Source organism: Eulemur rufifrons, chromosome 27, assembly GCF_041146395.1.
Source record: "Eulemur rufifrons isolate Redbay chromosome 27, OSU_ERuf_1, whole genome shotgun sequence".
Taxonomy (NCBI): Eukaryota; Metazoa; Chordata; class Mammalia; order Primates; family Lemuridae; genus Eulemur; species Eulemur rufifrons.
The window spans coordinates 32,303,827-32,330,205 of record NC_091009.1 but is presented as its reverse complement, the minus strand read 5'-3'; the positions used below and the strand labels follow the sequence as shown (position 1 = coordinate 32,330,205).

The window sequence follows — 26,379 nt, the reverse complement described above, 5'->3', positions numbered from 1 at the left end:
AACTGTAAAATTATGAAAAAAATGTATTACATGTTCATCATTTTGCCAGCAATTATCTCAAAATATAAACTTTACTTTGTTTACATTTGCCCTTTTTAACCAAATGACCAATGTACAACAAGCTAAGGTTAACTCCTCATCTAATGAATAGGCATGATAAAAAAGTTAATTGACCAAAACATGAATAAATAAATGTCCATAAGCTTGAAAACGCTACCTGCTGGTATTTCAAAGTGTCAATCATATTTGTAGTCATCACTTAAAGAATTAATGTCTGCCAATGTTATCATCTAAACTGTATTTACAGAGGTCAGAAGAGTTATATGTCTGGCCTCCTCTATGCAGAGAGGGGATGACATCAAGGGGGTATTGTCACAAGCCTAAGTTTAGTAGTGGATTTAAGTTGGTTTGGAGTTTTACCACTAAGCATGATCTTCTGACCCCTCAGTTTTACAACTTTCCAGGCTCTGTGCTGCACAGCACCTCTCCACTTCTGAGTTAATCATTTCTTTGCCATTATCTGCCAAGAGTTCTTATCTCTTTTGCTGTCACTTTATAACAGGGTCCTCTTATCAACCTGCACAGAGTCATGTGATCAGTCAAAGCCTATCAAAAGTTTCCATTCTTCTGATTAGAAACCATCATGAAACTGGATACATGGTTTACAGCGGGTCACTAATGCTGGAAAAAGGACAGAGTCCAGGGAAAGACTTGCTTGTAACTTTCTGAATTCTGGGTTTTTTTTTTTTTTTTTTCTTTTTCTTAACTTTCACTAAGAGTTACTGTAGTCTGATGTGTCCTTCCCAAGGCCACAAAATTTGACAAGCTGCACTTTTTCTTATGCTCAATGATTTCTGCCTTAAACCAAAGGACTGCCTATAATTTCACTAAGAATGTCTTCTAATTCCGATACTGGAGATTTACAAGAACCTTTGAAGCACGAACTTACACCTATTGGTAAGTAGGACTTGCTTTATTTATTATCTGTTTATTATTCTGCTACTACATTAATACATGTAGTTTAATCTCATTGACAGATCTTGTGTTTTAAGTCACTGCCCATGTATATATCACACATTTATCTTTTTTGCAGTTCAAAAAAAGCAAATGGATATTTCAACATTAGGAATGTAATTTATTATATCCAGTGGTTTTGGATGTCATTCTATTAGCCTAAACAGCCGGAAAATATAATTCATAACATATCAATTGCATATTTAATATCTTCTGAGAATTTTTAATCATAAGTAGTAAGCTAAAATTTGAACAATTTGTAACAAGTTAATCATACTGAGTGATCATTGCTGTGAAGTTTCAAGCCACGCGAGAGTACGGTGTCTCATTCACTGCAGATACTCCAGAAAGTTTTTTATTTTATTTTCCTGGCAAATGAAAGTCATGTCAAAAAAGATCGTTCGTTAAGGATTAGAAGTTAAGAGTTACTGTTTTTCAAAATAATGAGCATGTCTTGTTTTTACAAACAAAAGTAAGCAAATAAAGCAGTTTTCATTTTTTAAAAACACAAGGAATGAAGAGTAACAAACTTGTTAATTTTACAGTAAGACCTCACTCAATGAATCCTAAAAGTGCAGGACTACAGGGAGGCGATTCCAGTGGTCTGTAATTATCTGTCTTCCTCTCCCTGGTTTTTGGAGGACCTGTGCCTTTTCTTGCAGTACTTCCCTAGGCTTTCGGGCTGGAATTTCCCCCTGCATTTGCAAGGGCCTGTCATGAGCTCTGAGTCCCAGCTCCATTGTAACAAGAAGGAAAATCAAGTCTTGAGCTTTTCCTCTTCCCCCCTCGGTGGTCAGCTGACTCCACAGAATGCAGTGATTGCTTTTTTTTATGGGCCAACTACACCCTAAAGTATATCATTTGAGGAAATGTTTACCAAAAAATGTTCTGTACTTACGAAAAAGAAAACACGGGGGAGGCAAGCAGAGTGCAACAGAGAATCAGTCGCTCTGCAGATAACGAAGGAAGAGAACACGGGCTCAAGAAAGGCGGTGGGAGAGGAGCACAAAACGATCTGAAACCTCTCCGGCTGGGCGAAGCCGCGGCGGGGCGCGGCGGGGAGTCCTTGCAGGCGGCGGCCGCACTGGGCGTCCCGGGCTCGCGGCGGGAGCGCGCGGCAGCCGGGGGCGCGCACGGCGCGCGCACGGGGCGAAGCGCGCTCCGGGGCTCACGCGCGCGCCTGCAGCGAGCCCGGCCTCCCGGCGCGCGCAGCCCGCGGGCCGCGGCTGGAATCGGAGACCGCCCCGGCCGGTCCCCCGCGGGGTCTCCCGGCCCCCGGGGGTGGATGCCAGAGGGCAAGGCCGGGGGAGAGGACGCTTCTTCACGTCGCTCCGCCACCCACCGTGGAGGAGGTGTCTTTTCACCGCCGCACCCGCACTCACGTCGCAGGGGCTGTGCGGGGACAGAGGCGGGTCCACCCTGAGCCTGAACGGAGAACACTCGCCGGCCTGGGACCGGCCCCAGCGCGGGGTCCGGGAGCAGCGGGACCGTCGCGATCGCCCCGAGGGGCCACAGAGGACCATGCCTCAAACAGAGCCCCGAAGGAGGCGCCCAGCGGCCTCAGCCAGCTTCCCCCAACGTCCTAAACTTGTTCAGCCACTTCCGGCTCCCGGATTTGGGATGAAAAAAGTCCAGTCAATTTTCTGGCAAAAGAGATGTGTTTCCGGACCTTGTTCGCAGCTCCCTGCCCCGTCCCAGCCCGGGCACATCGCCCCCCTCCCCCCACAGGTCGTCGCGAGCTGGCCGCGCCTACAGCATCCTAGTGACGCTCAGGCGGCTCCCGGAGAGTCTGTCTGTCCACCGCGTAACCTCCAAGGGGTGCTGAAGGTCATCCCAGGGTTTTTGGCTGGACAGAACCATGCAAAGGACTGAGGGAGAAGAAGAGGGGGCGGTGTGGAGCCATCAGACCGAACTGTTGGACTGAAGGGGCCACCCCCATTCCTAAGGGAGAGCTGCCCTTGCCATGGTCTTTCTGACTGCCGGGGCAGCCCAGTGAGAAGAAGCCAGGCTGCAGCCATACAGAGCGTCTGAGGTCTCTGGGTAGCTTCCAGAAGGCACATTGCAAGTTGGGATGGGGGATGGGGAGTGGTTCACAAAACTGAGTGGACGTAGACAACACTCAGGGTTTCCAACTCCACATTTAATTTAGTTGTGTCGTATTAGGAATCGTGCCTCCTTTTATCTAAAAAGCTTTCTCCATGGGTCGTAACTGGGCATGGCACACTGGTGGTCACATGAAAATTGCGTATAGATGTCTGTGCTCTTGTAGAAAAGCGGAATTAAGAAAGAGTTGTTCCTTCTGCTTACCTGTAATCCTTCAGTGTGGTGTAAGAGCAGCAGACGCAGGTGATAACCAGATTGTTCGCTTAAAGTTAACCAGTTCTGGGACACTGGCTGGATTCTGGGTTTTAGGCCTAAGTTTGTACTGAATGATATTCAATACTAACTTCTTTAAAAGGCTTTTCTTATCTATATCAAGAGCTAAATCTGTGTGGTAGGAAATATATATACATATATATAAGTATTTATTGATATTTCCCCTACCCCCAGCAATGTGCCCCAACATTATGGCTTTGATTTGGATTAAATTTATATAATTTTTAAATTAAGTGCATTTGCAGAATATTTTATGCACATTCAACATCATATTATACATTATCTACAGGAAATTTTGTCTGCATACTTAGGGGTGCATAATACACAATGCAAACCCTGTATTGATTGAGTCTGTGATGTAAGGTTTGCTCTCTGGTCCCCTGAACACTCTTGGAGTCTGATTTTATTTCAGTGATAACCTCCAGCAAGTTCTGTGCCCACAGGATCTCTGAAAGTTGACATTGTCATTCAGTAGAAAGTGTGATAGTCATTATGTCATCCTAACGTCTAGCCAGCTTTATTTGCAATGCAGCTTAGAATGCCAGTCACTCAAACCTATGTTCTGATTCTTGCAGCTGGGGCTTAGGCTGCCACTTTCTTCCAGGAAGCTAAACTCAGGAACCTCTTGTCCTCCCTGCCCCAGCCCGTCTGCAAAACAGTACTTCCCAGATCCCTCTTAACTGGCCTGGGTCCATAAATTGTGACCAGAGTTAAAGGATTTCTTTGACACCTCTTTTAATAAAACAGGAGAGACTTGTAGAAGAAGGGAGAACAGAGGCTTGGAAATGCTTTTTTCCTTTACTTGACTCCACCAGGCACAACTTCTAGGGTTACCTTGAATTTAGCCTTGAATGTGAGTTGAGCTAGAGAAGGGCATAGAGACAGACCCAAAGGTTCAGCCTCCCACAAACACCTCCAGGGATACTCTCAGCAGGGCAAGACACCTTCACTCCCCGGGGTCTAGAACCTACCTCGGAGTAGAGCAACTTCTTTGAGTTCTTCCTTACTCGTCACCTTAATAGAACAAATATTTCTTTGAGAAATCCGATTGGCTTCAAGGAACTTAAGGAGTTTGGAGCGCATTGTGCTCTTGGAAGGCCCTAGGAAAGAGCTGAAATACATGTGAGCTTGAGTGGTTTAGCCTGAGAAAACCAAGTGGACCGAAATCGACCAGATAAATTGATAAGAGTTGCCTCTTTTTGGAGGCAACTTTTGCCTGTTTTGTGGGAACCTCTGTTACATGTGTTTTTGTGTGATTGATAGGGAAGAAAAGATATCTGGAGTTTAACTTTTAAATGCCAAATAAGCTGAATACAGATGATCATGAGCACTTGTGAAAGCAGTTTTATCTGGGGATAATGTAATTGTCCCTGAGGACTGTGTCAAGCCCATCAAGACAATCAAGTAGCAAGCACCTCCCACTGGAAGGATCTATTTTTAACGGTCCTATGATGGTTAGTGATTCCCTTCTTAGTTATTTTCCTTACAGAATGAAGAGTTTGGGTGAAGTTATGGGGAAAGAAAGACAAAGGAGAACTGGTATTTGTTAATAGCCTGGAATGCTGCTTTACTGGCCCTGTCTCAAGATTACTTTGTTAACCCAATATTACTTATTAAAAAATGGAATCAGAAAGGTCAAGTGATTTACCCAAGATCACTCAGCTTTCCTGATCACTCAGTCAGGAGAGTGAGTTGTAAGTAGAACCCCAGAAATATGATTATGAAATCTGTGCTCTTTCCTGGAGGTAGTAACTAATTATTCTTGTTGCTATAAAGGAATTATGATTTAAAATAATGTTGGTCTACTCAGACTTTCTTCCAAAAGGCATTGCAGGCCTAAGAAAGACATCTGTAAATGGCTCTTTGTTTTCCTTTCCATTCCACAGTGCAAATCAGACTCGGATGCCTGTAGAATTCAGAAGGGCGGGATGGGAGTCGTGTATGGAGGGCAGAATGGAGACAGCATCTGGGAGGAATGAGGTCAGAGCATGGTCGGGTGGGAAGGTACTTCTGGTCTCCTGCTCTGGAGTTTGGATGTCTGCATGTGGTGTATGGTGCTGACTCACAGGGCTCCCAGCAGACAGGAAGAAGGCACTGTAAGAGGGAATTCAGAGCATATACTTGTTAGAGAGAGTCAGTGAGTGTAGGGAGGGCATTCACTCACACTGAATGCCTGAATTACACAGCAGAAACAAACGCACAGTTGTCCTAGGGGAGGAGGGGATAAGGAAAGAGACTAGTTAGGCGCGGGGGAGGGGAGAACAACTTTGGACAAATCCGACTGTGCCTCCTGTAGTGAGGTATGTTAGTCCCCCGCCCAGTGCTAACATTTTTCTCGGGAAGAGCTGGATTCCTTGCTCGGGGTCTGGACGCCTGCGGCCTCGGCTCGCGCCCCACCCCCCACTCCATAAGCCCCACCAGCTCCAGTGGCCCCTATAGGATTGGAAAGAAAATCGGTGCGAATCTGCCGCTTGGTCCTGGAATTAGCTTCCTAGGTTCCAGAGAAGAAACTCTGGGGGAAACCGAATGAATTTGTCCCAAGCCTTGCCGCACGCTGACCACCATCTCTTTATAGCATAAGCTGCTTTCAGGTTGGGGAAGCCGATGACCTTTGAATTGCGCAACCTCTATGACCGCCTGGACCCTAACACTTTCGCTAGTTCCGCGCCCCCTGCCCAAGGGTGACGGTGCCACTCTCAGTCCCGCCTTTCCAAACCCTCATGTTCTTTGCTGACCAAGAGCGACCCAAATTGCTGGACGCCCACATCTCTGCGTGGCCCGGCGCTCTTTGACCTTAAGACTCAAAAACGCCCAACTCAGGAGCTTTCCTGAAGGAAGAGTCTCCGAAGGGTCCATCCAGCGCTACAACAGCGAGGAATTAGGAAGCGATGCGGGATGTTACCCCTTCCTGACCCTTACGTCAAGAAGTTTCCAGTATGGCCCGATACAGTTGAATGGTAGCCTAGAATAATCCAGTGCTAAGGCGCGGAGACGGGGTATGGAGCCTGGAACCGCAAGTGTTCCGCCAGTTTCACTAAGCGCTTGGTGGCCTGCTAGCGCGAGGATGGTCCCTGCGAACGTCACTCAACGTTCTGGTTGACCCCGAGGCTGGACTGGGGGTGGGGCGAGGGGTTCCAGTGGATGGAATCTCAGTCTGAGTTTGGCTCAAGTTTCCATTTCAATTACAGAGAGGAAGAAATAGATTACAGTGAACCACCTACCCGAGATTATTCCCCCGTCCCGCTCCTTTCTCAAGACCGGATCTCCCTGTTCACTGCAAAAGGCACAAGAGTGTATATACCAAGGCGGGGCGTGCCTGGCCCCCTGGGTTGGGACAACACGCCCCAAAGAAAATGAAGTCAAAAAGTTCTTCAATGAAATCTGTTTATACAAACAGCCACAGGTTCCGATAATCCAGGCCAAACTCTCCCCAAACCCCTTCTTGCCTTCCGGGCAAGGATGGGAGGTTGTGTGGGGGAGGGGATGTATCCTCCAGATAATTGCTTCAGCTTTCATTTTCCTCCGGCGTGGAGACGGGGCCATACACATCAGGGTGCTCTCCTCGTGATCGAGTCAATCGCTATCTGCGGGTAACCCTAACACCCAGTCTTTCTAGGGTGGAGCGTCTCAGTGGCAGCGCTTCTTCCTCCTGCTCCAGCGGCTGTAGTCGATGATGTCTTTAGTGATTTACACACGCAGCAGAAAGGGATTTCTGTTTTTTAAACGAGGCACTACTTTTCACCTCTTCGGGTTTGTTTTTACAAAGCTTGGGCCAACAGCAAACTCTTAGGTAGCTCCGAAGACGGCACTGAAACTTAATTCTTCTCTTTTTAAAACAAAGCGCTCCGGATGAGGGCGGGTGGGGCCTAGGGGCGGGGGCGGCTAGCCCAGCCCTCCATCCGAGAAACTCTTTCACTACAGTTAATTTTCAGAGGAAGGCAAAAGCAGCTTCTGATGGGCTTTCCAGGTGGGCGGGGTAGAAAAATCAGGCAGAGCCCGAGGTTCGGTAGGCGGGTAAACGGGCTTCTCTTCTCCCTCGGGCTATCCCAGCGTTTAGGTGGAGACCTGAAAAAAATCTAGATTTCTTCCGGGGGGCGGGGTAAAAAGTAGATTTGTGGGGACGAGAAAAGTACTTGCACTGGTTTAGAAACACCAAAGAGTGGGACTGGAGGAGGTGTGAGAAGTTGTTTCCAAGGATGAAGTTTTGCAAGCTTCGTGAGAGTCTGGGGGGATCACGCTAGGCTTCATCCACCCAGGCGCGCGAGAAAGGTGTGTCTGCCACTCGGGGATCGCCGAGCCCGGGAAACTTGAACCGCTCCAGAAAATCCTGGCGTTTTTATCCCTCTGCAGCCCGCACAGGTCAAGCGCGCCGGGTCGACCGACACTGCTCAGGTCAGGTCAGGGGCTGGCTGCCCCCGCCGCGCGCTCCGAAACTCCGAAACGCGGCGCGGCGCCGCGGGGAGGTGGCCGCGGGGAGGAGGGCTGGCGGTGGCATCCTCGCGGGTGGGGAGCGCGGGACCTCCTCCGCTCCAGCCAGCTGGGTGAATGGGGCGCGCACGGCCCCGGAACGCCGAGCGTGGATAAAATATGCTAGGATTGCGCTTCTCGGGCTCCTCAAGGCTGCGGGAGCCTCCCGGAGCCGTCATCCTTTGTAATTGCAACCGTCAATCAACACTAAGACAAAGTCAGAACCGGGAAGGGCGAGCCCTGGAGACCCGTCTCGTCGGCGAGGAGGCGGCGTAGGGAAAGTGGGGGGAAAGGAGAGAAGTTTGCCCGAAGTTGGCAGAGGGAGTGCCAAGGAAAGATGGGAAAACGCGCACGGTAGCTAAAGCCAGAGCGGGCCTCCCGGGTTCCGGTCTCTGGTGGCTACAACCAGTTAAATTAACCGCACCTGGAAGGCGGAGGCGGATTCCCAAGTGTGCTTCCACTAAGAGCCAGAGTGGCGGTTGGTAGGATGCCCCCTGCGGAGCATGGGGTGCGTGTGCTTGCCCGCGGTGGGTGTATCTGTGCGTCAGTCCAGACCACCACTGGCACCAGCGTTTAGACCACACAGGTAGGCCCTGTTCACCGACTTCCACCTCAGCTGCCTCCCCTTCCTGCGGCCACTTGGCTCCCCTCCCACTGCAGCCTCGGAAACCCAGAACCACCCCCAGGTAACCGATCTTAAGATGCCGTGAGCTCAGGTTCCTCTTCGCCTGGATTTCCGTCGGAGAGGGCAGTCTGGGGGGACGCCCAGACTGGTCCAAGGTCCCCCGGCTGCAGTAGGAGCCTCTGTCCAGCAGAATTGTAGGGTCGAGGGACCAGAGTGAATGTCGAGACCAAGACGGAGTTCTGAGGGCCGAGAACGGGTGCACTTGGAGGGCAGTAATGAGCTTGGCGTCGGAAGCCTGATTGCCGTCGTCTCTTCCTCTGCGTCTGCCTCGGTGTCGCACACCCGGCCTCTCTCCTAAACCCTTTGCGGAGAGACCCTAAGAACGCTGAACGTGCCAATTCTAGTGGAAGATTCCCCGCCTCGTCCACCGCGGGCGGGATTTCGACGTCCCTCGAGGGGATCTGGAATAGGGCCGGCCCTGGGAGTTTTTCCCTCCCGAGGGATGGAGGCCTGGAGGGCGGAGGGCGAGGCTTCTGGGCGCGGACTTCCCTTGGTTCTTGGGAAAGGCAGTTTCTCTCCGCGTGAGACTTCTTGCTCTTCCAGTCCCCCTTTGGTTAGGTGCTAACTAAGCCGAGGGGTTGGCCTGAACTAGACCATTAAAGCAGGGCGAAGAGCCCCGTCCCTTTCCTCTGTGATACAAAGAATAGATTTTCGAAACCTCATCCCCAGCCGCTATTCCCTCCCACCCCCCTCCCATGTTGTGAGAATTCTTTCTTGGAAAGTCTACCTGTGGGGAGATAAAAGAATGCCAGCTGGCCTTTTGCCACCATCGCCGTCGGTCTTTGGGGGACGTGGTGGAAGTGCAGACTAGTAGGGACAGAGAAATAGTCACTGACGTCGCCCTGCAGCTGGCATTTAAAGCACAATCAGAGTTTGCCTCACTAGGTCAGCGTTGGCCTCAGCCTCAAGTCAAGGCACGGCTTCTTGCCACGCTACTCTTACGTGGTCCTGCCAGGCCCTTTTCAACTTCTTGCAACTCTCCTAACCTCCTCCTGCTCCACTAAGCAGAAGTGGTGAAGCCACCACTCGACTGGGGGCGGGAAGCTCCCTCTCAGGACCAGGAGTCTGGAGTCCTGCCTCCTTGCCCTGCTGGGGAAGATGCCGTGTAAGTGCCCCTATAAGCTGTTTGAATTGTGGTGAGAGGAGGTTGTTCTTAAGTTAAGGCTTTGAAATAAACTGATTTTCAAAGTTCACCTGAACTCATAAGTAAATAAATCAGGGCAAGTACAGCAATGAGGCCTGGGAGGGACTCCCTTTCTGAGCTATGTAAGAATATATTTTTTTAATTCACGGTATTTAAAAACAACTAGTAATACTGCAAATATATTGACAGTGTCACCTAATACTATCATGAAAATCTGAGCTTGAGGGTCACTAATTTTGACAACTGCAGCCCCCTTTCCCATACAAAGTCATGGACTGTCCTCCCTAAGTTTAAATGTCTCCATGAAACCCGAAGATGCTACTAAAGCTGAAAACTTACTTTGATTCTGACTATATGTTGACAAGCATAATGACAAATCAGTTTAGTGAGTCAGTCGTATCTGAATTGCCAGGTGTGGGCGGGTGCTGAACGACCCATTTCATGTAAATTATGCGCCATAAAGATTACAATAATTTTCAATTCACCAGATATTGGACTGGGCAGTTGGAATGTGTGATCTCTATGCCATTCAGATAGAATAAACTCAGATCTTTTGAGATTCAAATTCACCCCCTTGTGGGTGGACTCTGATAATTGCTCAGTTGTACCACAGACTCTGGACATGAGGCTTTTCACATGCAGTCAGGAGGCTGGAAAGAATGTTTTTCATCTTGTTGGGATGAGATTTGAAAACTTTGAAGACAGGGCCGGGCTGGTGGTCAGAGAGCTTGCCTAACAGATGGTTCTTTAAAACTTTTTTTTTTAATGCTGGGCCTCTGGGCCTCATGTGGATCTGTCCTACTAAAGAGACACCAGAGTGAAAAAGGAAGGACCAGACCGATCCTTGTATTCTATATGGAAACACAGTTCACTAAAACTGGGTAGTCTGTCGCCTAGACAATCTAGGGCATGAGTAGAGGGTCGTTTGTAAGTGAGCGAAGGGACCCGGGAGCAGCGTGGGGAAATAGGAGTGGCTGCCTCTTCCTCTAATTCCCCGCAAGCGAGTGAACTCGGCCATGTGGCCGGCTCCTCAGTGAACCGGGACCCACGGTGTCGCCTCCCCACGGACGGAGTGCCCTAGGGCAAGGAGGCTGGGAGACCCTAGACCGCAGACCAGCTCTGCGTTGGAGAAGAGCGGCCAGCTGAATTCAATATCCCTTTTCTTCTTTAGGTTGTTTAAATGGGTGTTTAAGTCCCCTTCGTCTCCTCACCCGCCCCACGAGCGAGGGCACACGCCCACACCCCCCATCCCTTGCCCCTGCTCCCCTCAGCTCGCGGAGTCGCCGCCCAGGCTTCTCATCCTTCGCCAGCGGCTGACAGAGGTCGCTTCTCTGCAGCCGTAAGACCCGGCTGCATTGTCATCCCCCCGCCCCAGGCCAGGGTGGGGGGGGGAGGGGGTTCGGGCGGGTGCAGAGGTTGGGACAGGCTGGGGGGCTGGAGCATGCACCTCGCCCTCATTGGCTGGCGGCGAGAGTCCGACCTGAGCCCGGAACCCGCGTCCGCATTCACCGTCTTCCCCCCTCTTCCCTGCCTGCCCCCACCCCCGGCCGTACTTACCTCCCTTCCCCTCCTCGGCTTCCCCCTTCCTTCCCAGCACCGCCGCCCTCGGGGCTGGGAAGGGCTGCTCTCCGACCCGCGGGAGGAGTGAACGAGGCAGGAGAGGGAGGTTGCAACTTCACAACTCCGCACTTGCGATAGCGACAGCGAGGCAGAGAGAGACAGGAGGAAGGGGCGGAGAGGCGAAGACGGGAGAGAGGAGGGGAGAGAGAAGTGAGACTACAGAGAGAGAGAGAGAGAGAGACCCCTGCCGATCCTGAGCCAGAGGGCGGCGGAGGGAGGGGAAGGAGTTGCCCGAGCCGTCCGGGAGCAGCGGCAGCCGCACCGCCGCGGTGGCAGTAGCAGCCCCGCGGCCGCCTGCGCTGCCCGCCGGGAGCTCAGCGGTTCGCGGATCCGCGCCCTGGGCAGCTGCGCCCTCGCCGCCGCCGCCGCCGCCGCCCTTGCGGAGCCGGACCAGGGCGCCCGGACGCCGTCTTCTTCGCCTCCGTTGGTAGCCCCGATCTCTTCCTCGCGGCTCGGGGGCGGCTCCGGAGCTGCGAGACAGGATAGGGCTCAGGTCCTGCCCGGCAGCCCGGAGGAGGCGGAGGCACGCTCCGGAGAGCGGGTGGGCGCGCGGGCACCCCTGTCGCCCCTTCCTTCTTTCCGCCGGAGTTGAATCTGTGCTGCCCGTGTCCAGGTGCTGGGCTTCCGGACCGACACGGACCCCCCATTCCCGCCCGCTGCCGTCTTGTCATGCTGCCCAAAGTGGAGACGGAAGCCCTGGGACTGGCTCGATCGCATGGGGAACAGGGCCAGATGCCGGAAAACATGCAAGGTAAGGAGGCGCCGCGCGGCGCTCGGGCTCCCGCGGCTTCCCGGCTCCCGGGCTCGCCCTGCAGGCTGCAGCCTCCCGCCCGGCGCCGGCACCGGGTGGCCCGGCAGGGCGCTCGCAGCCGCGGGCTTCCAGGCGGCGCGCGGGCGTCAAGCCGCCTCCCCAGGTGCAGGCATAAAAGTTTATGGCTCTTGAACAATGCGGGGCACAGGTTTTTCCAAGCTTCGTGTAATTGGCCGCTTCTAATTAAGAGAAGAGGCTTCGAGCTCTATGGCAACCCGAGCGGGGCAGCTTCAGGCTGAAGGTACTTTAGAATAATTAGATCATTCTAAGAAACGGAACGCCTCACTGGACACCCGAGCAGGTTCTCCGTCAGTGGAATTGGTGTGTGCTGTACTCAACCGGTGCTCTTGTGTGGAGGGAGAAGACCCTGCCTGGGAAAGTCAACTACAGCAAGAGAAGGTGACCCCAGAAAGGCTTGTGGCGTTATTAGAATGGCATGCGGGCACCCCCGACAGCCCAGGCGGACACCAGCAGCTGGCTTGGAGTTGGACAACTTCAAAACTGCTGCAGTACTGAAGGGAACCAAAGTTACCCCACCCCCATTCCCTGGGCAGGTGGTGTGGAATGAGTTTGGGGTGGGGGGGGGCGGCGGTTTGCTTATTGCCCCCTTCTAAAACCGAGAGCTGGGAATATGAAGTCCCATGTTTTCCCAACTCTTGATTGCTAACAAATAAACAAATCCCGTCAGCTATATTTTCTCCTCATTCCAAAATAGCAACTCTAGATCTGGCTCGTATTAAGCCCTTCAGAAGTTTATCGCATTTGCCCTGGGCCGGGGAGGGAACAATGCTAGGAAAAGTCACCGGTGCTCTTCATCCTCGCCCCTTCCAGCGTGCAGGATGTGCGGGCCGGCGGGCCTGTGATCCCGGAACGCTTCCTGCCATCCCCTTGCGCGAACTTGAAAGGGCCGGGGAGGTGTTGAGAGCAGAGTTCAGGGCTGGTGCGCCCTGCCGTGCGGAGTAGGCGGCGCGCCCGGGGCGCACGGGCTGGTGGAACTGACGTTGCCCCACTGCGGAGGGGGAAAGGGGTAGCAGGCGGCCGTGCGTCCGACTGGTGCTGTCGGTTACCCCTTCGGTGACCCTGGGGTTTCTCCAAGCCTCCAGGTAGGGCTGTGGAAGCCCCCTGGGGCTGAGGCCACAGAGACCGTCTTGCGGTGTGGGTCTGGCTGTTGGGGAACCTCGGCTGGCCCCGGGAGGCGTTTCTCCCCAGCACCTGCGATTCCAGAGTAGTGGGGCAGAAGGAAGCCGGGCGGGCCCTCGGCCACCGGTTCCGGAGAGGGCCTACCCTTAGGGCCTGTGGGTGACGCGGGCGCGGTTCTTGGGTTCAAAAGGAAAGTTTCTGCGTCTCATTCTGGCGAGTGCATTTCTGAGGGACTCGGGAAAAGAAGTAAGGGAGGCAGAAACAGGGGCTTACTTGGGACCAGGGGAGAGAAATGCCGTCGTAACCTTTTCTTGGAAAAGTTCCAGAGGGGCCTTCTTGACACACTGCCTAATGTCCCCAAACCATAGAATTAGCTTTCCCTTGTGCCTGGGGCTCAGAAGTCGCCGGTCGGTCGCTCGCTGAGCCCCTGGTTCAAAAGCAGCGTGGTAGGCGCCTGGGCACGGCTTCTGGGACTAGCAGCCTGGGCTTCTGGGACTAGCAGCCTGCCGGTTGAGCGGAGTCTCAGGGGACGAGGGCTAAGTTCCATGCTTGCTCTGGTTCCAACCTGGGACGAGTCAGTAGTCCAACTCCTAGGAGAGCCCAAAAAGAGAGTCACCACTAGGTCCCGAGACAGCGCCGCGCGCCTAACTTCTCCGGGCACCTCTTTGAGGCCCCAGCTTTCCGAAGCCCCGCGGTCTCCTCTTCTAGTGGCTCTCCAAATGCCTGATTCGGCTGCACCGGGACACCTGGGAAACTCTGAAAGACGCCTGGGCCTCGCGCGGCGGCGTCCTTCCCCCGCACGCAGGCTCTGTCTTTGGGTTTTCCAAGAGAGTCCCCACCCCATGCCTCGATCTTTTCCACGTTGGATCCCCGCGGTGGGCACAGAGTCCCTCTGTAGGAGGTTTCCTATCTGTGCACCTTAGGTTTGAAGTTAGAGTTTACTCTGTTGAGGAAGGAGAGACACAACTGTCCCTGTCCCTAAAACATGCCTCAAGACAGTAATCATAAGTTTTAGGAGAGCTGTAAACAAAACTTCTGAACCCTCAGCCTTTCCCAAACCCACGGGTTCCCCAAACCCTAGAGGTCTCTTAGGTCTGGGATTGAGGTTGGCCCCGCTGGGAGGACTGAGCCCAGCATGCCTTTATTTACATTTCACGGAGGCTCTGCGTCTGCTGGAGCCTCTCTCCCCGGATTGTCCCCAACTCCGGCGACTCCCTCGGGGTCAGCCCCAGCCCGGGCGCTGCGTCTGCGGAGAAGGCGCTTCAGCTCGGAGGGTCCGCGCTGTAAGCGACCCCCCGACAGCCCCTTCCGAGGCCCTCAGAAGCCGAGCAAAAAAGAACTTTATTTTAAAAGGAACGAGTCATCGGAAATGAGGCCACTGTGGTGACAGAGTGGCCGGGCACTGTGGCGATGGGGTGGGGGCTATTTCTCTTTCCTTTGTGGTAAACAAATCAGAGGAAACTTCTGCCCGGCCGTGGGTTCCCCATCCCCCCGCCCCACCCCCTGCAAACGCCACTGATTAACTTAAAACAAACTCGGCTCCCTGTTTGTGTGCCATCGGGCGGCAGAGGCCGCGACGAGAGCGGGGGCGCGCGGGGGGCTCGCCGGAGAGTGCGGGCGGCCGGGCGCAGAGCAGCCCTCGCCGCGGTGCCGCCCACCCGCGCCGGGCTCGGCCCGCATGGACGTGGGGTCCCGGGGCAGGGCCGGAGCAGGTACTTCCCGGGGTCTTCTGGTCGCTGCCCTTCCTGCGCGTGGTCGATCTGGGCAGCTGCGGGGACGCCGTGGCCGGGCTGCGGGCCGCGTCCAGAGCGAGGCGGTCACCCGCCGCGTCCGCAGCGGCCTGATTTCTGTTTAACTTTAACAGGGCGATCGCGAGGTGTTTATGTTTTGCAGTGATGATCGGAAACATGTGAAGTTCATTACAGAGCTTCAATCCTTTGCGACGAAACCAAACCCTCGTGTGTATCTTTTCCTCTTCTGGCTTTTTATCCCCCCCCCCCCCACCACCCCCGTCCGGGCGTCCTCTCTTCTTTTTCTTTATTTTTATTTTCACAGATTTTCAAACGTGAGGAGATGAAAGTATCCAGAAGTCCTGTCAATGCGGAACTGAATGTTTCGATTATTCTAACAGATCTGAACACGGGGAGCCGCAGGCTGCTTAAGTGGAGCCGCTGCGGGGGTTGAGTTTCTCTGTTGGAGAGTTTGCAAACTGCTGCTGCCCTTACGAGCAAGGTGCACTCGCAGCGAACTCCTTCGGGAGCGAGGGAATTCTGTGTGTGCTTGCTTCTGTCCCTTAGGCACCTGTGACGTTTTGGAACTTAACTTTACAGAGATTTAAGAGAAATCTTAAGTTGTTACTTGATACAGTTCATGATTCCATTCTAATGTGTTGCTTTGCAGAGTTAGGAGACTTGTGTTCAACAGTGGTCAGTTCAAACTTAACAAAAGAAGTTGGAATTGTTTTTACGTTTACAAATATGAAGTACATGCTCATTGATGCCAAAAGATATTTTACTTTCACTGTGTACAAGTAGTTCTCTTCAGTACGACCTGGATAAAAATTATTTTTATTTTATCTTTTACCTGGTGATATTTACCCACCCCTCACCAAAGTGCTTTTTGTTTCAGGATTGATGCCTGCACAGTGCATTAATTGGATATATGTGTACGTTTCTCTTGTTTCAGTGTCTCAATTTAAAATGGTGAATTACTCCTACGATGAAGACCTTGAAGAGCTTTGTCCGGTGTGTGGAGATAAAGTGTCTGGCTACCATTATGGGCTTCTCACCTGTGAAAGCTGCAAGGTTTGTTCCCACGTTGCTACCTGAAAAATACAGTGTTCAAAACCAAAATAAGCCATGGGATTGCTGCTTTAAAGCTAAATTTAGGCTATCTTTTTTAGACTCAATTAAAAATGAGACAGAGAAAGAGTTAGTCTTAGGGAGAGGATTCTTAGAAATATGTGTCTGATTTAGTTCAAAAGGCAAAGGAATTTATGCTGTTTAGAAAACTTTGGCAGTCTCATGGTTTTAAAATATTTTACTGTGGTGAAGTGATGTAGCTGTAGAAAGACTTCCATTTCTAACAGTCCTAAATATTGATTTTGCTTGACTTATATATATTTAAAGCATCGTTGTTCTTGAGAGGGACCATGACAAAGTATTTCCCAAATACATTTTAACTTCAGAGTATTCTGTGCTCCAAGTCTAAACATTTTTTATCCACGGACATAAAAGTCTAAATTCCCAACTGTGATTTCATCCTGATTCATTCCAAAAATAAAGATTTTTGAAATTTTTATCATGAAGACCAAGAAACCAGATTTTAGTTTTTAACAGAGTAATTTTCATAACATGTGACCTTTTTAAATGAAAGGATTTTAATATGCAAAATGTACTATATTGCTACTAAAATATCAATTATACTTTAACAATTTATCTCAGAACTTTATTCCTAGTAAATTCAGTATTCACCATTTTCATTAATTTTTTTAAAGTAGAAAACTCACTACAATTACTTAAACCTCTACCAAGAAAATCCCTTCATTCTTTATAACAAAGTAAGATTGTTTCTCTTTGTGGCTAGTAGGAAAAATGTAAATACTATCCTGTTAAAGCTGTTAGTACATCATAAAGCTACAAATTTTATTTTTGAGTGAAATATAAGTAAAGTACATGCTCTGGGTGCTGCAGCTCAGCTCTCTGCAATATGTGCCTTTCTTTTCCTTTCCATTAGTTTCATCTTTTTTTTTTTTTTTAACAGTTCCCATACTTGAATGTATTCCAGTGGAATTAAGAGTATTTTCCCATTTTACTCTTTAAATCCTTTTGCTTTTGACTATCCAGTGTTGACATTTGTAAAAGATCTGAGCTGTTTTGCTATTCAGTTTTCCACTGGCATTTTGCAATGGTTTATCCCTGAAATTGTATCAGACTACTTAAAAACAATTCCAGATCTTCATGAGTACCTCTATCTGGAACGTGTAGGTTAAAAGGAAAACAGATTAAAAAACAAAAAAAAAAATCACTGGTCAATATAGAGAGTATTTTTTTCTGAAATGTTGTGTAGCCAAATCTCCCCAAGATTTGACGTAATTCTTCAGGAATATAGTTCTGATGCCAGAAAAACCTCCACCATGGCCTGGCACTGTGTTGGAGGGTTGTTCTTGCTGAAATGTAAAATAAGCCACAGAACCTCACAAGGGCTTCAAATGGTGCAATGAAAGGATTAATTGGTGATTTCCTTAAAATGAAACAATGGAAGAGACGGGTGTTAGATTTATAATACGTCTCACTATTTTCTCTGTCTTATAGGGATTTTTTAAGCGAACAGTCCAAAATAATAAAAGGTACACATGTATAGAAAACCAGAACTGCCAAATTGACAAAACACAGAGAAAACGTTGTCCTTACTGTCGATTTCAAAAATGTCTAAGTGTTGGAATGAAGCTAGAAGGTAAGATTCTTCTAAAGACTACTGCCTATTAAAACTCTCCAAGGACATGGACTTTAAAACAACATTGTACTTGTAGCAGGGTAACATTATTTTCCCAGTCTTTTAACACTATTGACAATAATGTAAGATCTTTTTATGTTTTGTCTGCAGAATAGTCTGAGTCTCACTTAAACTTGTTAACATCTACTGGGAAAAAAAAAAGTGAAATATCAGTTGTTTCTCCTTTTCTTAGTTTGGGGAGCAGATAAATTTGACACAAAAAAGGTTAGGTTACATGACTACAAGAAAAAAGCAAGCCAGTTGAGAAAAAATAAAATTAGTTTGCAAAACTATAAAAAAATAAAATATCCTTTAAGTTTACAGACTGGGATGCCTTCATAAAAGTTTGATTTCAATCCTTTTTTAATAGATATGCTTGTTATAATTGTTACTATTAATTTCATGACTTTTGAGCAAGAGTTAAAGCCTTTAATTGTGAAAAGGAGTTTCTTATGCAGAACATCATTTTTGATAGTGTATAAATGCACATTCCTTTTATAAAGATAATGACTGAGTCTGCAAAATAGAAAAATTGAGAAGCAAGAAACCTGAAAAACAATGAACTATTAAATCGCTAGCAATGGTTTGACAAGAACAAGAGTGATTCCTCAAAAGTCACACTAAACTTTGTTGTAAGAGCAGAACCTATACTACAATGTACAGATTGGCAGGTGGTAAAGTTAATATGTGACTGCTGTAAATAATTTGTAGTTCGTGGACTATTATGGTATGTTGCTGTTTTCCAACCTCTGACCTACTGGCTTTCCACAGATTAAATATACTGCAAATAAAGCAATCACAAGGGATACATATCACTGATGGTGCTAGATACAAGAGTGCATTTTATTTGATCAGTGAGGCACAGGCTATTTTTAGTTGGAGCTTTAATGTTATATGGAACTCATACTAAAAAAAAATCATATAAATCTACCAAATTGCTAACAGATTCCTTCCAAATAGAAGTGACTACTTTGGTTATGAGGGCTGTTAAAGTCAGTATTGTTTTTTTAATAGAGATCAAGAAAGGAAATAATTGATGGCTATTAATTTCCTTATCACCAATCACTTCAGTATTTCTTGGATAGCAAAATATTGTGGCATGTGCTTACTATAGTATGAGACTTAGAAGATAAGTAAATGTGATTTCATACAACACCATTTGATTTTTTTTTTTTCAACAGAAGGAAAAAGGTTGCATTTCTTTGCCTTAAAGATTATGGTTTCTTAATTGTATATAAGCCACTTTTGGTATATACTGGTATTTCCTTAAGAGTCATATAAAACAATTGAATATTCAATAAATGATCATCCAGATGAAAAACTCTTTATGATCTTGTGCATTATTCTGGATACCTAGAATTCACAATAAATTTTTAATGTCACACTAATCCTAAGATAAAAAGCTCAAAAACTTAACCTCCAGCAATTTCAACATGTCATAAGCTGTCAGAGGCCTGTGGCTTCTGTGTAATTGCCATTGGCTTTTACGGGCTTGTAGAGAACTCCAACTAACTTACTAGGCATGGCCCGAGACTCCACACACCACTGTGGCAGAAGCCTCTTGACAGCTTGTGAAATGAATCTACTTTAATTGTGTCCAGCTCCGCTTAAGTTAAAAGCAGTAATGGGTGGTTATCTGATGCGAGCTCGTCAAGTCAGGTGAAAATGATTTTCCAAGAAGAGCATGTACCCAACCCTTTTGCACTTGCAGCAAAGTAGCTAAAGTGGCTTTGAGGGAGGAAGATGTCCCAAGAAAAAGTATTTGCAGTTTAATCCAGAAATGGTGATTTGATTCCCACCCCGCCCCCCCCCCAAAAAAAACCCAAAGCATTTGGGGTCATGACATAATTGGCATAAGAGAAGCTGATACTCTTAGTATAAACTGATGCTGTTTATTAGCAATGTGAAATACCTTGCATTTAGCAAAAATTATGAAATCTCTCAGTCCATGAAAAGGTTACTATGTCCCTATGTATGCAAAATATTTTTTTGATTGAGAACACACACTTAGAGGAAAGAATTCACAAATACAGAAGGCATGGTTTTTTGGGAAATCTTTGTGGGCTATTGTAAGGAAAACAACCACATGCATAACCACTTGTGGTTGATTTTCAACATTTCTAAAGTTTTGGAGATCTAGAGAATGCTAATAATTTACACCTTATTTATACGCTTCTTTCCTTCCCTTCCGCCACCCCCTCAACAGCGGTAAGGGCTGACCGCATGCGTGGAGGAAGAAATAAGTTTGGGCCAATGTACAAGAGAGACAGGGCCCTGAAGCAACAGAAAAAAGCCCTCATCCGAGCCAATGGACTTAAGCTAGAAGCCATGTCTCAGGTGATCCAGGCGATGCCCTCCGACCTGACCATCTCCTCTGCGATTCAGAACATCCACTCTGCCTCCAAAGGCCTACCTCTGAACCACGCTGCCTTGCCTCCTACGGACTATGACAGAAGTCCCTTTGTCACATCCCCCATTAGCATGACAATGCCCCCTCACGGCAGCCTGCAAGGTTACCAGACATACGGCCACTTTCCCAGTCGGGCCATCAAGTCCGAGTACCCAGACCCCTACACCAGCTCGCCCGAGTCCATAATGGGCTATTCCTACATGGACGGCTACCAGACCAGCTCTCCAGCGAGCATCCCACATCTCATACTGGAACTGCTGAAGTGTGAGCCGGATGAGCCTCAAGTCCAGGCCAAAATCATGGCCTATTTGCAGCAAGAGCAAGCGAACCGAAGCAAGCACGAAAAGCTGAGCACGTTTGGGCTTATGTGCAAAATGGCAGACCAGACCCTCTTCTCCATCGTTGAGTGGGCCAGGAGTAGCATCTTCTTCCGAGAACTTAAGGTATGCCACCCGCTGTGACAACTTGCAATACGCCTTTTAGGTGACCTGACTACGTTCCTAGTTAATATATTCTCGGTGCTGAAAAAAACATGGCCCTTACCTTTCTTCTTTATATGATTTACAGGGTAAAAGTATTTGATCAGGAATATCGTAGTTGAAACTTTATGGGGCTTTTATTCTGTGTAGCTCTTAATTTGGTGGGGGGATAGCATTTAACATAAAATACAGGAAATGTTTTTTTTTTTTTCCAAATAGTAGAATGTCTTTATTCCTTTGAACTCAGATGGTTTATGGCTAACAAAAAAAAAAAAAAAATCAAGTCAATGTGAAAAGGCACCTAGTAAACAATTTTTTCTAATTACCAAGTAAAGAGCCATATTATAATGGTGTCATCTTGAAGGTTTCTTTCAAAGGAAAAAAAATGCCAGTATTGAGTTGTGTTTAGACTCTAAAGAATAAAAAAATGATACCACTGGTTAGTAGTATCAAATAGGTATTTACCACCTGTTTACCTTGATGTTAGGTTGGTAAAGGCTTTGTTTTCCGAGCAGATTCCGGTAGGATGTTTACTGGCATTGGATGGGGAATGGGCAAATGGTGAGTGCTAGTGTATTTGGCTCGGGTTTCGGTTCACATGATCTGTCATTGATTTTAATGGATCGGTGCATTGTAAACACAGTACTTGTTTGTATAGGGATCTTGTTTAACTATGTAATTATTCTATTTCCCGAAACATAAGACTGAATTAATATGGGCAAGTTATTTAGAAGTTTGGAATCTAAGAGTGGCTACTAAACCACATTTGGTAGCCCGTGGCTTCCTTCCTGTTTTAAAAGTGAGTCTCGGATTTGATGTCTAAGTATATTCTATCATGAGATCAATTTCTTCCTTTTGCTGTCGTGGGGGGGGATGTGGTTGCCGAATCTCTGTGGCTTCTGCCTGCCAAGGACAGGAGATGTTAGACTCTCTGGGAGAAAGAAAATACGAAGCAGGCTTTTAATTTAAAGAGTTACTGTTAAAAATGGTCTATGCAGATAGGCGGGTGGAGGGAATATAAAAGCAATATGCAAATGGAAAATAATAATTTTCATAGCAGTCTTCATTAAGTTCTGTTACTTGTACGTGGAAAAAGAACCTATCAAAATACGTTAACAAAATGCCACCAGCGTGCTGTTCAGACTGCTGACGTAGCCAGCTCTTTATTTTTGTGTCCTTTACTGATACATTAAAAGGGGGCTGAAGGGTACACCGGGCTGCAGAGGCCAAGCAGAACGCGTCGCACTGGCGTGGTCAGGCCAGATACTTTCTGAGGATGTGGTGTTTGCAGCCTCTCTATGATCGTAAGAACAATTTTCATTTAAAAAAAAAAAAAAAAAAAAACACCACACACACTTTCCTGGTATTCTTAACCTTCACAACCATGTCCTTAAAAAAGAATAGGTAATGTGTTTGAAGATGGAATTTTTATTTATTTATTTGAGTCAGAGTCTCTCTTCGTCGTCCCGGGTAGAGTGCGGTGGCGTCTTCATATACCTCACTGTAACCTCAGACTCCTCCTGCCTCAGCTGGGACTACAGACACGCCCACAACTCCCAGCTAATCTTTCTATTCTCAGTGGAGACGGAGTCTCACTCTTGCTCAGGCTGGTCTTGAACTGTTGAGTTCCAGCGATCCTCCTGCCTCCGCCTCCCAGAGAGTTAGGATTACAGGTGTGAGCCACCGCACCCAGCCTGAAGATGAAAATTAAAATGATAATTTTAGATAAAACCGAAAGGTTAGGTAATGTAAAAGTGAGGGCAGCGCAGCCTTTACAATAAAATGGACTTGAATCATATCTTCACTACTTAATAATTGTGTTTTTATAGGCAGATTATCAGACTCTCTGAGCCTAATTTTCTCATCTGTAAAATTGTATACACGGTGTTTGTTGAGGAGTTTGGGAAGCATATCAGTAGTTACACTGAGGAGATTTTGCCAGGGGAAAAATAAGAATATGTGATTAATCACCTAATACTGGGAGTCTGGCATATGCTACCTACTCAATAAAGTGAGGCTATCCATAAATTGTTATTATTGTTTTTATGAAAAGCACAGAGTCTTTACATAATTTTGTCTTACCTTCAGGAAGAAACCCCATACAGTTATATTCCCTTTAGCATTGGAAAACGATATTACTACCTGTGTTAAAGAGTAATATAATTGTGTTATAATTAGCAGTCAACCAGTGCTAAGGAAGGACCTAAACTTTGCCAAGCAGTAAGTTGGGTGTAAGATAGATACAAAGTTGCATGAGACAAAATGTATCCTCTTGGAGTTTATATAAGACATTTTCGTGAATGATTATTTTTAAAAGATACAGACAGCTGAAGGGAATAAAGATAATATTTCCCAAATCAATAAAGAAAGAAATCATGCTTACTATTTACATGCAGAAAAGGAAACTTCATAAAGTGAACATAGCTTAACTACAAGTAGGATTTCAAGAGTCCTGGGAAAATGCTTTTTCTCCAAATTTCCTCTTTTCTTCTCCTTACAACTAGATTCTACAATGAGATTCTTTTATATGGCATGAGTATAAATACTTAGCTGCGATATAAATCTTTGGGAATGGGGCATATTAAAACATTGTCCATCGTTGTGCTATTGTTTAATGCATTTATCATGCTTTCATGGGAATATGGAAAAGAAAGGGAAAGAGTGTGCCGACACGGGGGGCGGCTACAAGGAGGAAGAGGTGGCTGCAGGGGAGAAAGACAATCTTGCCCCCTCCACTGGGGCAAGTGCTGCCTCGGGCTTACGAGGAACAGGACTGATTCAAAGTAGTTTTCAAAGAACAAAAAGTTGAATTCAGAGTAACTTAGGGATAGTTTCAATAGAGAGTTTTGAGGTGACTATTTACATTTGGAAGAATTTCTTTTTCTTTTGTTTATAAATTTACTCTGTCAGAAAACAAAAGAAAGTCGTTTGAAGCCAGGATTCGGACATCTCCAGAGCTGTGGCTTTCAAATCTTTTAACCATGACCTGCGGTAGGAAATATATTTCACGTGGGGACATGTTGTACCAAACACATCACTTACACACACATACACACACACACACAGGCACACACATACACACAACTGAACCCAAGTTTCACTAGACTTACATGCCATGCACTCTGATATTTTCTATTCTATTCTGCTTTAGTGTAATTTATGTTTTCTAAAAATTCTGGTCATGATCCAGTAAATTTATTTCATGACCCACAAATGAAGCATAACCTGAAATTCAAGGAAACATCGCTCTGGGGGATGTTTTGTTGGCCAACTATGAGGGATGTTGACTACCTGCTACCACTAAGGACAACTCCTGAAAAAGTCCTAGCCTCTCCCTCCTGGCGTGGCCTGTAAGACACCCCCGAAACCTGCAGCCCAAGTCCCCACCCTCTCTTTTTGCAAAAGTTGGGATTTTTAAATATCATTTGGGAAGATGAATGCTCTTCTTTAAACATTCGTCTTTTCCTTGTTAACTTCATAGCAATTTACCCTTCAAGTGATAGACTTACAGGGCAGATTACTTACACCTTTACAACCTAAAGATGAAAAGTCATATATTTGCTCCTAATTAGGCAATTTTTGCAAATGACCTCTTGCTAACTCTCCAGGATATGTTATACCATGTAGGAAAAGGAGAATATAAATTTCATTTATTTAGTAGTTAGGGGAACAGAAGGACCAGGAAATTTGGTGGATTGTTTTGTTTCTCAATACATCTACAAGGTGCAAAAAAGGTATTCTGGTTTCTGTTCAAAATATTGGAATGAGAAAGAGGAAATTAACAACTTTCAAACTCTTAGCTTGTGAAACAGCATTCAGAAAAAAAAAAAAAAGATTGTATTCATAGAACTCGTGGAATTTCAGAGCTGGAAGATTAAAGGGAAAGGGCTGGAGGACATGTATCAGTGAGCTGCGTGGTTTTCTTACACACCTGTGAGGAACAATTCTGGTCCCCATCCAAAACAATGACAAGAGAAAGATGAAATTAATACCCTGAAACTTGTAGCTTTTGCAACAACAGGCATGCATCAAAAGATACTCATCATCGCCTAGAAACCACAAGGTTTTTCAGAGCTAGAAGAGATGGTAGACGTCATTTGACCCCACCGCCTCTCTTTACATAGTAAGAAACTGAGGCTCAAGAGGGAGTGTGACTTGCCCACGATAGTATAGCTGCTGAATGGCAGAAATGGGACTGGTAGATTCAGGTTCAAAGAAGCACTCCTTTTTTGCAACCCCCCCCCCCATCCCCCAATACACACACACAGATAGACAGTGTAACCTTTGACTCCAAAAATACAGACCTTTGCCAGTGAAGCTAAAGCAAATCTCCGGGTTATCAGAAGTCCATCATTAGCATCCAATCACTAAATCACCAATAATCAGCGAGACAGATTTTCCCTGAGCCCACACGACCCCCTGGGAGTGAGTGAGTCACTTTAGAAAGCTACAGTAATTCTTTCAGGCCATTGGGGTATCGTTCAGTACAGTGGATCCACCAGTTGGCACTTCAGTTATGTCCTGTGCTCTACTTGATGCGGGGCATGTGTTTAACATGGGTTTCTTTTTCTGTATGTTTGTGAAAATAGGCAGAATGTGAACACAGGGTGCTCGCTTTGGCACTAAAATTGGAAAGATACAGAGAAGGCTAGCGTTGCTTCTGTGTAGTGATGACTTGCAAATTTATGAAACTTCCCATAAGAAAGAGAAGATAGGATTGTAACCAGGTGATGGATGAGCCACTAATTATAAAATTTTCTGAGATAGTTTCTTATTATATTCAATATTTAATTCTTATCTTTAAACCAAATCTGTGTTAAAATGGCCTATACTTCTCTGACTTTTTCCTTGTGGTTTTGGAAATTAAGAGCAAATTTAAGACTTCCTCCTTCCACTGAAAGAGTTGTCCTTGTGAGTCGAGAAGATTGTACTTTTTTCCCCAGTTAATTTTTTTCTCGCCTCTCTCTTGAATATCTCACAAACGCAGGAGCAGTGAGAAAATAATTCCCACTTTGTGAAACAACTAATGAATCTGGAGGATCTATTTGATCTTCTAATGAGACCAGATGTCTTGAGAGAATTCTGGGAATGGATATAGAAGAACTTCCCCTCGAAGAGTAATTCTGATACATCTAGGAATAAAAAAAAAAAAATCTAAGTTAATCCTGACTGAAACGCGTAACTGGCGTTTCTGTGGAAAATAGGTCTCAGAGACTCGGGGAGTTTGTGCCAGAGGAATTCAGCCACGCCGAAGCCAGTTTTTAAGTGTAGTTTTCTCTACAGTGAGGGGAAGAGGAGGAGCAAGCCTTCCCTTTCCTCTGGTCTGTTGCAGAAGCAATCTGACCAGAGTTGTGTGCATTTATTTTTAACATTCTAGATCCTTTTCCCCAACCAACGTGGGTCTATAATCTTAGACTTTATTGGGCCGGCCCCAGTTTTAAGCTGTATTGTTTAGTAACTTGCTTAGCCCCTTTTTGCTATAGGGGAGAGCAAGAGAGGAAGGAGCCCGCCAGGGTCCTCCCACACTGCCCCACCATGGGGGTCCCCGTTGACTGTGCCCGGGAGTGGGGTCCGGAGTCACGAGTCCAACCCGGGTATCCTGCTTGTGCACATGGCGGTCCACGGCTACCCCCGACCAGTTGACTGACTTTTGTTTTCACTTTTCTGGAGTCACAGTGGCTAATCTGGGAAGGAGCTGGACCATAAGAAGGAGCAAACCTTTAAAGTGTGTTTTCCCAT

At 47.2% G+C, this 26,379-nt stretch overlaps 1 protein-coding gene across 2 annotated transcripts in view; it reads left to right on the top strand.

Annotated features, from left to right (window-relative positions):
* Positions 1–761: 761 nt before the first annotated feature.
* Positions 762–26,379, top strand: part of NR5A2 (nuclear receptor subfamily 5 group A member 2) — a 121,899-nt gene continuing 96,281 nt past the window's right edge. The window contains exons 1-5 of one of the 2 annotated variants that reach the window (XM_069459742.1): positions 762–957; positions 11,920–12,057; positions 15,943–16,061; positions 17,571–17,712; positions 19,958–20,604. In XM_069459742.1, coding sequence (XP_069315843.1) covers positions 894–957; positions 11,920–12,057; positions 15,943–16,061; positions 17,571–17,712; positions 19,958–20,604 — 1,110 coding nt within the window. In that variant the 5' untranslated portion in view covers positions 762–893. The remainder of the gene's footprint in view (positions 958–11,919; positions 12,058–15,942; positions 16,062–17,570; positions 17,713–19,957; positions 20,605–26,379) is intronic. The other variant, XM_069459744.1, reaches the window with a different exon arrangement.